This window comes from Chanodichthys erythropterus, chromosome 15, assembly GCF_024489055.1.
Source record: "Chanodichthys erythropterus isolate Z2021 chromosome 15, ASM2448905v1, whole genome shotgun sequence".
In the NCBI taxonomy this organism is placed as follows: domain Eukaryota; kingdom Metazoa; phylum Chordata; class Actinopteri; order Cypriniformes; family Xenocyprididae; genus Chanodichthys; species Chanodichthys erythropterus.
Window position 1 is genome coordinate 6,577,780 of NC_090235.1, and position 12,778 is coordinate 6,590,557.

Sequence of the window (12,778 nt, forward strand, 5' to 3'; positions counted from 1 at the left end):
AGAGAGAGCACATGATTACACTCATTGCTTTCTGACTCATGTCACTAAAGTATAATCTTAAAGAGTTAGAATAGCCTGTATAGGCCTACTTTTAAGAACTTGGCTACTTAAAGCAAAAGCAAATACTATAGGCTATAATTCCTGTAAACAGAGCCACTTTTGACATTGGGGCTGTGCAAAAGTGGAACGAATTTGAATAAAACAACTTTTATAAGTAAGATTACCTACTCTCGCGAGTTTGCTTGGTTTCAAACTGCTGCTCGAGCTCTTTAGAATCAGAATGAGTATGTCGGCCAAACATAACGTAACCTAAGTCATATTACTTTATTTTAGACTTTTACATCATATACGTATTATAAAAATCCGTGTTTTGTTCTGTTTTTGAGAGAAAGGACGTTGCGCGCGAGACGAACCAATTTGCGCGCCAAACATTACTGACAGAAAAAGTAGACGGGCTGAAACTAGTCATTCTTAGTTTGCATACAATAAACATTTCTTCACTAATTGTCGATGACTAACTGAAATGAAGTTTTGCTGACAGGGCTAAAGGTTCATTTCGTTTCGTACCTGCTGGCGTGGTCATTTTGACCAACCGATTTGGACCGAGCTATGAAAAGGGCAGGAAAGACACTGTGCATGACGTCACGAGCGGATAAGGATCTGATTGGCTGCCGAAATTCTTCATGCCTACGGACCCATCGGTCCTACATGGTTCAGCTGTCTAACAGAAATAAATAGAGAAAAATAAACTGACTGATCTACATGCCAATCGCTGGCACGTCAACATAAAACAGCTCATTTGATGATTGCAGATATTTTGGGACATATAGATCCTTGATGATTTCTTGAAATGAAAGTCTGTCGACACGTAACGAACGTGTAGAAAGCCGCAGAAGTCCGTATGCATGATTTTCCCTCCCTCTTTTCTACTCTCTACCCTCTCATTCACTCTCTCTCTCTCGCCACACACACACACGCTCCCTCGCATTTCGTGGGAGAAAGTAAGAAGAGGGAGAGAGAAAGAGAGAGATTGAGAGAGAGTGATTTGAAGTCTCTCTCTGCTCTCTCCGCTTTTCTGTTCACTCAGACTCAATGGGGCTCTAGCATTAGGGGTTTCAAGCTGTAAAACTGCATATTTATTACCCGTTCCCTTCTTTCTATTTAAGTTTTGTACATAACACAGATAACTTATTGAAGAACAAGGTGGGTGTGCGTCTCTTAAGGCGCACAAAGTTCCTTAATAGCTCCCTAAAAGCTGTGAGAGAAAGAACGAAAAAGCTAATTTTGAAATTGTCCTGCCTTGTAGTCCAAACCGGTCAAAAAACTTGGGAACTATGGATATTCGGAAGAAGCGGAGGCCGTGGTGCATGGAGACCTCGTTCGTGCTCCTCCTGTGCCTTGCTCTGGCAGAAGCAGGTGAGCTTTTTGCTTTTTTGGGGTGTTTGTGGGATTTGACATGATTTATGCACAGGTCATTATAGCTTAATGCAACAGTTGGTGTTGATGCGCTTTTACGCACTCCATAGGCTAAACGCTGAGATTACAGGTGACTAGCTGCCGTGTATTTGTGTTTTCAAGAAGATGCTTAAATAAGTTTTAATGATTTCACTTCTCAGTTAAATTGTAGGCTACTCTTAATTTTGTTGATAGCATATGCTTGTGATTGTTGTTAACATTTACTGAGCTCACATTGGTAGGCTATGGTTCGTCAGTTAACATCACTCGTTTATCATGTCAGAATTTGTCAAGAGCTGAAATATACACACTATAGGCCCTTTAGTTGAGCTCCAGGCCTCGTTGGCACACATGTAGTGTGGCATCCCCGGCGGGGGCATAGGATAGGACGGTGCTTTCACTGACAGGGTTTCACATCCTTCATTTCAGCGAGCAGCACCTTGAGGTGTCGTTTGTTGTTGTTAGCGAAAACAATGAATAGCCTAATCGTAGCTAGCCTACCCGTAGCTATTTCAAAGGGTATAGTTTACATTTTTATATACAGTTTTATTTTTTTATTTGTTTTATTTTTAAACATAGGCTTATTAATTACGTTCTCTGTAGGATGCTTCAGAATATTTCTGAATTTCTGAATAATACAGCAACACTTTATAAACGACCACTAATTCTGTGCTCGCCTATTATGTCTCTTCGGGATCTCTTTAAAATAATTTCTCAAATCAATATTTCAATTTAATATATTATTTTATTAATTAGGCTAACTTAAATAACCTCTTCAAGCTGTCCCAAGACCTTTGCGACGGCGTCCTAATCACCCTGTCGAGTTTTTTAGGCATTTTTCCTTGCATGTAGGCTATTGACACCTGTTCCGCACTGTGTAAAGTTAGTTTTATTAATAAAATTGTTGCTCTTTTTCTTCATAAACCTTATAGTTTTTTATTATTAAAAAATTCCCCTTTTTATTTAGTCAGATATTCATTTAATTTACAACACCCGACAAGACGTACTGCACATTAATAGTTCACTTTATAAAAATCGTTAGCTGGAAACAATAATGAAAAACTGCGATTCTAGTGTCCACCACTACTAGGTGAGTGGCGCTCGAGATTCGGCTGTTTTTCCAAAGAAGTTTCTTGTACAGTAAGTAGCAGTAGACATAAAAAGATATAATCTATTTTCATATCTGAACTTAGTACAGATTTTATTTTAATATTTTAATGTGCGAATAGTTGACTGAAAAAAAAAGGTTAAAAACAAAACATTAGATGATGGCGCGCGCCTAATCTCCCTCAGGCATGTATGTAATTCCAGATTGCTGATTTGATCGCGCTTTTTCTCGCCGTTCCTTCCCTTGAGCATTTGGAGGAAGTCTGAATATTTGTACGTCGCATGAGTAGGTTATTATTCTGCCCTGTGGTTCAGAGAGATGGAGTGAATGAGTTAGTGTCTCCGTGTGTGAGCTCAGTGATATTTGTGTAAACGCACACGTCTGTTACACCTGAAGAATTTTCCACAGTATGCCAGATTTAGGCCAGTGAAAGTTGCACTGTGAATAATCCTCAGCCTGCTGTTTCTACTTGATAAATCATCTATGCTTTTTTAAATTACCAGTAAGAAACTAGATTATGTGTAAGCCCCAAAATATTATGGAAACCAAAGCCACTATTTAGGATTTTCCTTTTATGTCCAAGTCCATTTATTTCTGCTAGTGTCCTTAAGCGCTCAACATTGTTCCATATTGTTGAATTTGGGACAGCAGACAGACTTTTGTTTTGAGAGAGTAGTGATTCTAGGTGGGGAATATTTATTTAACATGGATGTTCCTTCAACCTCATTTCAAAGGCAGCACTCTCAAAGAACAGTCTGTCTCGCTTCTGTTAACCAAAACACCATCAACCAAATGCAGTGCTGAGGACTGAATGGAGCCACTGTGTGTAAGGGAAATGCCCGGAATATTCGTGTATATATTCGTAGCACGTGAGAAAAGACTGTCTTCATGGGTGTGTCCATCATTCCTGACAATTTCGTGAAATGAAAGCAAGCATGTCATTGTGTGTTATTTTCATTCCTAATCTTCCCCTCACTAACTTGAAGTAAATTTGGAATATGAAGGCCAAAGTTTAATGAGATCACGTATTAGATTTGTTGAATATGCGATTTATGGATCGGAACGGCACAATAGGGTCACTATTACTATTGTAAATACTTGGTAGGCCTATTAAACTTGTTTGTATTGTTTGTACATGAATGATACCTCAACTCAAATCAATTGTTGTGGCGAGCTGTGCTATTAGTTTTCTAGGCGATCAGACTTAGTGCACAATTATTTATTCTTCGCACATTTCTGACAAACAAAACTAACTCCAGTCATCCAACAGCAGGGTTTTCAGCTGTAGGAACCTTTCCACACTTTGACCACAACAGGGCCTCCAGAAGCCTCACACTTCCACAAATGGCTCTGTTGACAACAATACAGTTCCTTTGGCTGAAGAAGCACAGCTTTGTGGTATGTTTCAGAGAGATAGGTAGTCATCATGTCTTCAAGGTTCAGTCCACCACAATCTTTTTTGGAAATAGATGTTTTTTGGCTCATAGAAGGTCATAGAAAGTTACGATTTGAGCCATTAATACCTTACATAGATTACTGGATCTCCTTTCGAAGCATGTTTCATTGAATTATGCCGATGTTCTCACATACAATGAAAATGACTTTACCGAAATTGTTTCAGCAGGTTTTATACCTCACAAAATTTCTGTATTTCAAGGTTAGTTTAAAATCATTTGATTTTGGAATGCAGACGACTCACCACAAGAGGGCCCAACACATGCTCAAGCTTTTTAACTCAGTAGCACCACATCTAAAAGATTCTCTGAGCACATAATAAGCACCCTCATCCTTTAGTCTGGCTTAGTACATTTTTTGTACATGTCTCATGATTGTAGCTCTGGATATATGGTGGCATCTTTATAGTTTGAAGTTGATGAGAGTGTTTTCACACTTCTGTGCATAAGATAATATGAAGGTGATCAAACTAATTGTCAATAACAAAATAAGAAATTATGATTCAAAATGTTTGCAAAACATTGCTAACCATATTGTCTTAGTTTGAGTAATTCTTAGGATATTTCCGGTAAAGTATATTAATTTTTGTCTGGGTAATATATGCTTTGGTTTACAGTGAAAGGTGTGTACAGTAGCTGTGGGAAGTCTGTATAAACGCTCAATCTTTTTTAGTTTACATGATGTTTAATATAGTGGCCATGTGGTCAGTTTACCCATCCTGGCAGTGCCAAGCAGAGGCACTCTGTGCACCCACACTGACTCATACTGAACCACACAGACCCAGACTTAAAATGTATAATACATTTATGGCCTTTGTTTAAGGCAGTTTATATTCTAATGCAGTTTTTAGCCGACTTCCAACGGGCCCTCCATCTCTAGGGCATGAGTTTTTAAGTTGAACTGAATTGCTTTGTGCACTACAATTGAATAGACATGCACAAATTAACTGGCTTATTGCTTAGAGGTACTTGTTCTCTAAAAATCTCATATGGTTTATTTAATAAAAGCACTAAATTATCAGTAAAAAAACACCCTTATTTCAGTTCCTGGAAAGAAATGCATCAGTAATCAGGCTAATGCACTTGTGCCAGGCTTGTTTTTAACCTTTCATCAAGATCAACCACACTAACACACTTGGCAATCTGTGAACATTAAATGCTCGTTTGATATATATGTCTCTGTAACCCCATATTATGCCAGGAGTTGGTATGATGGCATAGCTGTCTGTGTATTATAAATAAATCATAAATATAGAGAGCCATGATTTAAATTATAACCTCCAGACAGGCCTGTACATGCACGCCTAACTATTGCGGTTGGCGGGAAGAGAGAACGAGACAGGAAAGACAGATCCCATCATTGTGATGGATTTATCTTCATGTCTTTTGCATCTTTTTGAAGATGAATCTGTTTGCGGTTTGTTGTCACAGTTGTTTGATACATTCAGAAGTGTCTCCTGAAACCTTTTCTCCATCTTCATCCTTTCTTTCTGCTGTTTCAAATTGTCCATCTCACTCAAAACAAGGGCATCTTTGTGAGACAGTAAAGTTGAGAGTTGAAAGGTCAAGGTGTCAGGTGGTATGACTTGCTGGTATTTAGCACAGTTATTTGAAGCTCACAAGAAGGACAGCCTGAAGACAGTAGAGGGTCAAAAAAGAGAAGATCGAGGATCCGATTCTTGGGTCTTCTGGAATGTTCTCATCGCATGTTCATGACAGAGTTCTGATGGAAGTTTGTTTAGAAATGTTTGGGGTCACCTTGACTGGCAATGACTTACTGTTTGGAATGTTTGTACTAGGTCTTGTTTATTGAAAGCCATTGTCTGCTCGTGTGTTTGCAGTGTGTGTGAGCATACACTGGTTGTTTGTGTGACCACTTTGTGAGAGCAAAGGTTTCAGACATTCAAGGACATGTTTACAATGTAAAACATACTTCTGGCCAAGCTCTTTGGTGTGTGTTTGCAATAAATACATGGCTTAGTAGTAGTAATAAACCAATTGAGGTTGATTAATCAGCTGATATTTGGCTGTTTTGAGATGATTTGGCCGCTCATTCCACATAGTGTCAGTTCAAAAAATCAATGACAGCTTTAGAGATAGAGAGTGTAGCAATAGAGAGTGAACATGTTATGTTTTCTGTTTTTCTTTTTATTAACTTTGAGGAAAGTGTGTGTAAGATAAATACTCATTCTGTTAAATTTAACATACACTCTTAAAAATAATGGTTCTTTATTGGCATCAGTGGTTCCATAAAGAACCTTTAACTTCTATGGAACCTTTATTCCACAACAATTTCTTTATAGTTGAAAAATGTTCAAAAAATGGTTCTTTATTGGCATCAATTGTTCCATAAAGAACATTTAACTTCTATGGAACCCTTCCATAGAACAAAAGTTTCTTTATAGTTGAAAAATGTTCACAAAATGATTCCTTTTAGAACGGTTCACTGAAAAGTTCTTTGGGGATCCAAAAATGGTTCTTCTAGACATTGCTTTGAAAAAACCCTTATTTTTAAGAATGTAATATATAATGTTTAATATATTTTTTATCAATGTATAATCAAATGATTATTTTGGACCTAATTCAATGATACATAACATTTTTATTCTCTTTTATGTCTTATTTTATTTATGCTTGACCTTATTCCTAATCTTGCTCTGTTTGGGAAATGCTTTTTGGGCTTTTCCCTCCTTATTTCATCCGATTTAGCCAAGAAGGCCCAGTGGACATATAGGTTTAGCTCTCAAACAGTGGCATACATTGTGTATGTTGTCTCTTCTGAAAACCGATACAGTGACCAGAGACTTTCTCGTTCTTGTTCATCTCTTTCTCCCAGTATTTGAATAGGTTGACCTTTTGAGAATCAAGGAAGCATTGCATTTTAGGTAGAAGTCCCATTTTAGGGTATCCCTGCACTCTTGAACCTCTTTCATGCTGTTTCCACAGTATTGTATTGAATAACGTACACTAATTTTCTCTAGTCTAATCCCCTCTTATGAGCATCTGTCTTTGTATGGCTAACTGTATACTCACATTCTAATTAGTTTACATAAGTAGAATTTCTTATTTTCAGTCTGTAATATGAATATGCTAGTTGCTAAATACGAAATGACTTAACTACACATTGTGGTAACTACACAGACCATATTTTGGTCAGTGTGGTTATAGAGACCAAAAACACTGGCATAGCCTCAGAGGAAAGTACCAGCACTAAAATGGAAAGGAAATAAAGGATTTGTCAAGAGCTTGAAAGAGTGTATGGAGACAGAGCCAAACTTGTTTAACCTCAAATACGTATTGCAAATACATTAAGCCTTGTTAGAGAGTTTAACATAGTTTTAGACAGTTAATAATGTAGTACACATTGTGGGTTGAGCAGATGGCATCAGGATTCAGATGATCCCATAAAGAGCAATAGAGCTGCCAAGAGCAATAGGAAGATGGAAACAGACATAAAATTTTAAAACCTGTCTGTGTGGGGCCTTTTGAAGGATTCAACATCTGTTTTAAACGCCACATTCCAAATATGTTATATGGACAATATTTTGAGCCGTGTAAAATGGTGTTTGCAGAAATAAGTGCATTTTTTAACTCGTCTAAAAATAAGGTAGTATTATTTTGCAAAGCTCAGACTAAAAGAATGTATGCTGTTGGTATTTTCTTTGAATCTAGAATCTAAAAAATGAAACTCTTTCACTCCTGCAGATCCAGTAGATGTTTTGCGGGTGCTGCAGTTGCCTTCCCTCCCTGAAGGTGTGCAGAAGGTTCCGGGTTTCTGTACCTCCCGCCGGGCCGGCACTCCTGATCATGCCTACCGCATCAATAAGAAAGCTCAGATCTCTGCCCCCACCAAACAACTATTCTCAGGTACGTTCCTTTAATATCTGATAGTTTTAATAACATTTAATCATGTAAACCAAACCTGAAGACATTCTGTTTGGTTCATAGACACACAATTGTGTAACATAATGTTTTATCTGTACAAACTACAAGATCTTGCAGTGATATATATGTGAAAGTGGTATTTCAGTATTCAGTGTCTGGAATATGAAGGAAATCAAAAAAGACAAGGCTATGATTTGAGGCTTGGCAAGTTAGGAAAGTGATGAGACTGCATACTTTTTTCAACGTTCGTATATATAATTAGGAATTTTACAGTTTGATTAATTGGAAAGAATATTACATTTATGTATTATATATTATGTGGGATTCATTTTTTTATCAACTGGGTATTTGGGTTGTAATTCATTATTTTTTTCCTATTTTGTGACAGATTTATTCCCAGACTGGTTTCAAGAGTTTTTATTTGGATGTTGTTATGTTATGCTTAGAAAGATTATTGGGTCTGGTTGAAAATCATTTGGGTCGCTAACATGCAATTACTCCTCTAAAACAGGATGAGAGCTTTTCAGTAGCTAATGAGATGGTTGCAAAGTTAACACAAAATCTGAATGGTAGTGTCAATGAAATGAGTACAATTTTTGCAAGTTGAGTCTTGAATCATAGGTTTCCCTCAGACTGCAAATGTGTCTGTGCTTGAAATAAGCGGCTTTATTGTCTCAAATCTTCGTGTTCCTTTCCTGTAGGACGTTTCCCGGAGAACTTCTCCATTATGACTCTGGTAAAGGCCAAGGCTGGTCTTCAGGCCTTCCTGCTGTCCATCTACAACGAGCAGGGTGTACAGCAGCTCGGTCTGGAGTTGGGGCGCTCACCCATCTTCCTGTATGAGGACCAGAATCGCAAACCCGCCCCAGAGGACTACCCACTGTTCAAAGGGGTCAACCTGGCTGACGGCAAGTCAGTAACCAACCCCTGCTGAGCCCCATCAGCCCATCTGTGTCTATAAAAGTTTCAGAGATGTTATAGTTATTTGTGTTGCTGTGTTTTCAAGCAGTGTGATGTGTAAACTGTTGGTTGATTAGTAAATATCACTTTTTAGACTAATACTTTTTGTATCCAGGCACAAAGGTTTCTTACATTTTTGCCCTTGGCAAACTCACAAACTATATACAGGAACTCCTTTGTGACTGTCTGCCCAGTTTATGCTCATTAAAACCTTCAATATCTCATCTCATCCTATAGGTGGCACCGCATAGCCATTTCTGTGCAGAAGAAGAACATCACTCTGATCCTTGACTGCAAGAACCGTATAACCAAAACTCTGCCACGTAGCAACAACCCAGTCTTGGACACCAAGGGCATCACAGTCTTTGGAGCCCGTCTCCTGGATGAGGAGGTCTTCCAGGTCTGGTACACCTTGTGCAATGAGTTTTCAAGGAATTCTGTGATACACACTTTGTGATTGATAGATGACAATTAAGACACATTTTTGGACTTTTTTTTAACACAGAAAAGGGTTAGTTCACCCAAAAATGAAAGTTCTGTCATTAATTACTCACCCTCATGTAGTTCCAACACCTGTAAGACCTTCGTTCATCTTCAGAACACAAATTAAGATATTTTTATATATATTTAAAACAAAACAAAAATAAGGACTTTATTCAACATTATCTTCTCATCTGTGTCATTGTCCTACATTGTTTACGCTCAGCACTTCCAGGTTCTACATCAGAACGCTGACTGAGTATATGTTTTGCGCACAAAAAGTATTCTCGTCACTTCATAACATTAAGGTTGAACCACTGCAGTCACGTCGACTATTTTAATGATGTATTACCTTTCTGGACCTTGAAAGTGGTGGTTAAATTGCTGTCTATGGGGATTAAAAAAACCTCTTGGATTTTATCACAAAATTAATTTGTGTTCTGAAGATGAACGAAGGTCTTATGGGTTTAGAACGACGTGAGGGTGAGTAATTAATGACAGAATTTTCATTTTTGGGTGAACTAACCCTTTAACTACAATTTACTATTTTAATGCACATTCCTGGGGCCAGTTACAGTTCTTTACCAATTAGCAGTTAATTAGGGCTAATCAGTCTTACTTTTCGGATTCAAATTAGACCAATCTACTTTTTGATGTAACTGACTTAAAAACGTTATTAACTTTAAGGAAAAAAAATTAGATGACCAACATTTAACACTGTACTAGTTCAAGCATTTTTTTCTAAAATATGTCACATTATGGACGTTAAATGGGTTGCAAATGTCATTTTATGTTGACTTCAATCTTATATGATATAATCAGTGACTCGCATGTGAAACAGTTCTGACATTTCCAAAACACACCCGAAGTGGTCACAACATACTGGTCCAGCCAACCAATCAGAGCACATTGCGCTTTTCAGAAGGAGGGGCTTCATAGAGACTGGAACTAAACACAGCGTTACTGACAGACTGGGAAGAGAGGTGCTGCAAAAATGTAAAATATGTGAAAAATAATGTGTTTCTTGAACATTCAAGCATGAAAATGTATTCCAGTAGAGCCCAAAAACAAAATCAAGAATCCTTTAATTTCATACATTTCATTTCACAAAAAATTATTCTTGCACATACTAAATGCTGTATTATCCCAGTTGGCCTGATTTTGACCTCAGGTTCCAGGCCACAAACTGACATCCCTGCTTTTTCTTTTCTTCTCTCCAGGGTGAGATCCAGCAACTGCTGATCGCATCCAACCCTCAGGCTGCCTTTGACTTCTGCGAGCACTACAGCCCTGACTGTGACTCCCCTCTGCCCAAAGTCCAGTCCCAGGACCCAAACACCTACGTGAGTACCACAGCACATTTTCAAAATGGGGAAAAGCGTCCTGATGTGAGATATATAGATGGAGTTTCACTAGTAACAAGTGTTTGATGGTTAGTTTACAGTATGTTAATGCAACTCAGTGCTTAAGTCACCAAATGTATGCTAAATGTTTTTGCTTTTTCAAAAAAGTGACCAAATATTTGCTGTAGAATCATGCCGTTCAAAAGTTGCACCTGTATTTGACTTGGATTGGACTTGCGCTAAATGCTTGAGTAAATATGGGCCAAAAATGATATTGTAAATGTTACTCACAAAATCTCACATCAGAATGCCAGCTAATTATTCATGTTCTGAAAATCTAGATTGTTTATGTTTCAAAGCACATTAGTATTATATTTCACCTACAGTATTTAGCGCCCCTGATTTGAGTCAGATATCCACATCACTGCCCTACAATACATTTTCATACATCCACAGCTCTTCCACATCATCAAAGGTGCTCTACTCTAACGCAGTCTGCATCTGTTTTATAACAACCATTTCACTCTAAATGCTGAAACTGCATATAATAGCTTTATTTCTTCTTACAGTATACTGTTATGTTAGCTTTTCAGATGTTTTTTCGTTCATTGAAGTTCTCAATGTGTTTTGCAGTTATGCAGTAACATTTAAAAGTGTTACTTAACCCATGAGTCTGATGAACAAAATGATAAAACCATCATGCTGTCATCCTCATTCCTAGTTCCTACATCTTACATCCTCCATTTGTTTTCTCTGTCCAAAGTCTTCTTTTTTCACTCTTGACATTTGCTACATTCTCCTTCTGTCACTCACATGCCCTCTCTCTCCTTCCCTGCATTCCTCTGGCTTCACTCCTCCTCTCTCTCCCCCCATGTCTCTCAGTACTTTGATGAAGAGCGGGATGATTATGAATACCCCTATTATTATAAAGGAACTACGAGTGTCCCTCCCTCCCAATCCGTCCCTCCCTCCGTCCCAGCCGGGACCCTCACCAAACAGGTAAAGAGGGAGCGTGAAAATGGAGTGAATCAGAAAAGAGAGGAGGAGAAAGAAATGACATAAGTTATGAAGAAATACTAGATTTGCATTTGTCTTAAAGATTCAGGTACACTGGAAAAAAATAATATTTTTGTCTTGTTTTACATTAAAAAAATATCTAAACATCCCTGTAACAAAATAAATATATTTGATAAGGTTTATACTTAAAAAAAAGACAGAGGGGTTAGAAAAATATACTTAAAATTGTTTAGATGTGCATGATGATTAAAAAAACTGATTAGTAACTTAACAAAAAAGAAAAGATGAATCAGAATTTAATATGCAAATACATGTAGAAAGAGCACCAATCAGAAGTCAGTATGCAAATTTTACAACATTATCAGGGTTGTTGTTTACATCAGTGTCATTCAATAGATGATGACACAATTTAACGCAGAAAGTGTAATGTTAAACGTTCCTGTCGCGTTCAATTGAATAAACTCATCCTCTCCTTTCTGTTCACTCCTGTTTTTCGTCATGTGTGATGTCCCACCTCTTTCCGTACGCCACCTCGTTTCTCTTCACCCATCAACTGTAACAATATATTGATGTTGCTTGTGTCACCTACATGTTGTCCTTTGTCATATATTTGTACCTGTATAGTGTCAAAATATTTGTGTTGGTCAGTACATGATTGTGTGTATGTGGATTTTAAAGGGGCACTGGAGGCACACACACACACACACACACACACACACACACACACATACACACACTATATCACACACAGATCATGGCCCCACTGTGTTAAACCAACAGCCTTAGAGAAAGTACAAACACTGATTTACTTCACAGAGAGGGAAGTGTTTATACATCCAAGTACATAACATCTGGAATAAATTTTATATTTAGGAAATCTAGTGATTTTATATTTACATTTTTAAATGATATTTAAAAATTTTCATTTTATATTTACATTAGCTAGTTTAATTCTGATTTACCTTACTTTTTTCAGTGATATTTTTTTCATGTTAATCATAGCTCAGGTACACAGAGGTACCTTTTTATTCTTCACAGTTGCATGGCATTACTCTCCCTAAAACTTATGTTCTTAC

General features: G+C 37.5%; 1 protein-coding gene across 4 annotated transcripts in view; it reads left to right on the plus strand.

The window, feature by feature from the left end:
* The first annotated feature begins 952 nt into the window (after positions 1 to 952).
* The window catches only part of col11a2 (collagen, type XI, alpha 2), a 33,166-nt gene continuing 21,340 nt past the window's right edge, over positions 953 to 12,778 (plus strand). For 2 of the 4 annotated variants that reach the window (XM_067412135.1, XM_067412131.1), the window contains exons 1-5: positions 953 to 1,416; positions 7,723 to 7,884; positions 8,604 to 8,814; positions 9,100 to 9,262; positions 10,563 to 10,685. In XM_067412135.1, the coding sequence (XP_067268236.1) occupies positions 1,335 to 1,416; positions 7,723 to 7,884; positions 8,604 to 8,814; positions 9,100 to 9,262; positions 10,563 to 10,685 (741 nt within the window). In that variant the 5' untranslated portion in view covers positions 953 to 1,334. Of the gene's footprint in view, positions 1,417 to 7,722; positions 7,885 to 8,603; positions 8,815 to 9,099; positions 9,263 to 10,562; positions 10,686 to 11,567; positions 11,685 to 12,778 lie in introns of all 4 variants that reach the window. The other 2 variants (XM_067412130.1, XM_067412132.1) reach the window with 2 other exon arrangements.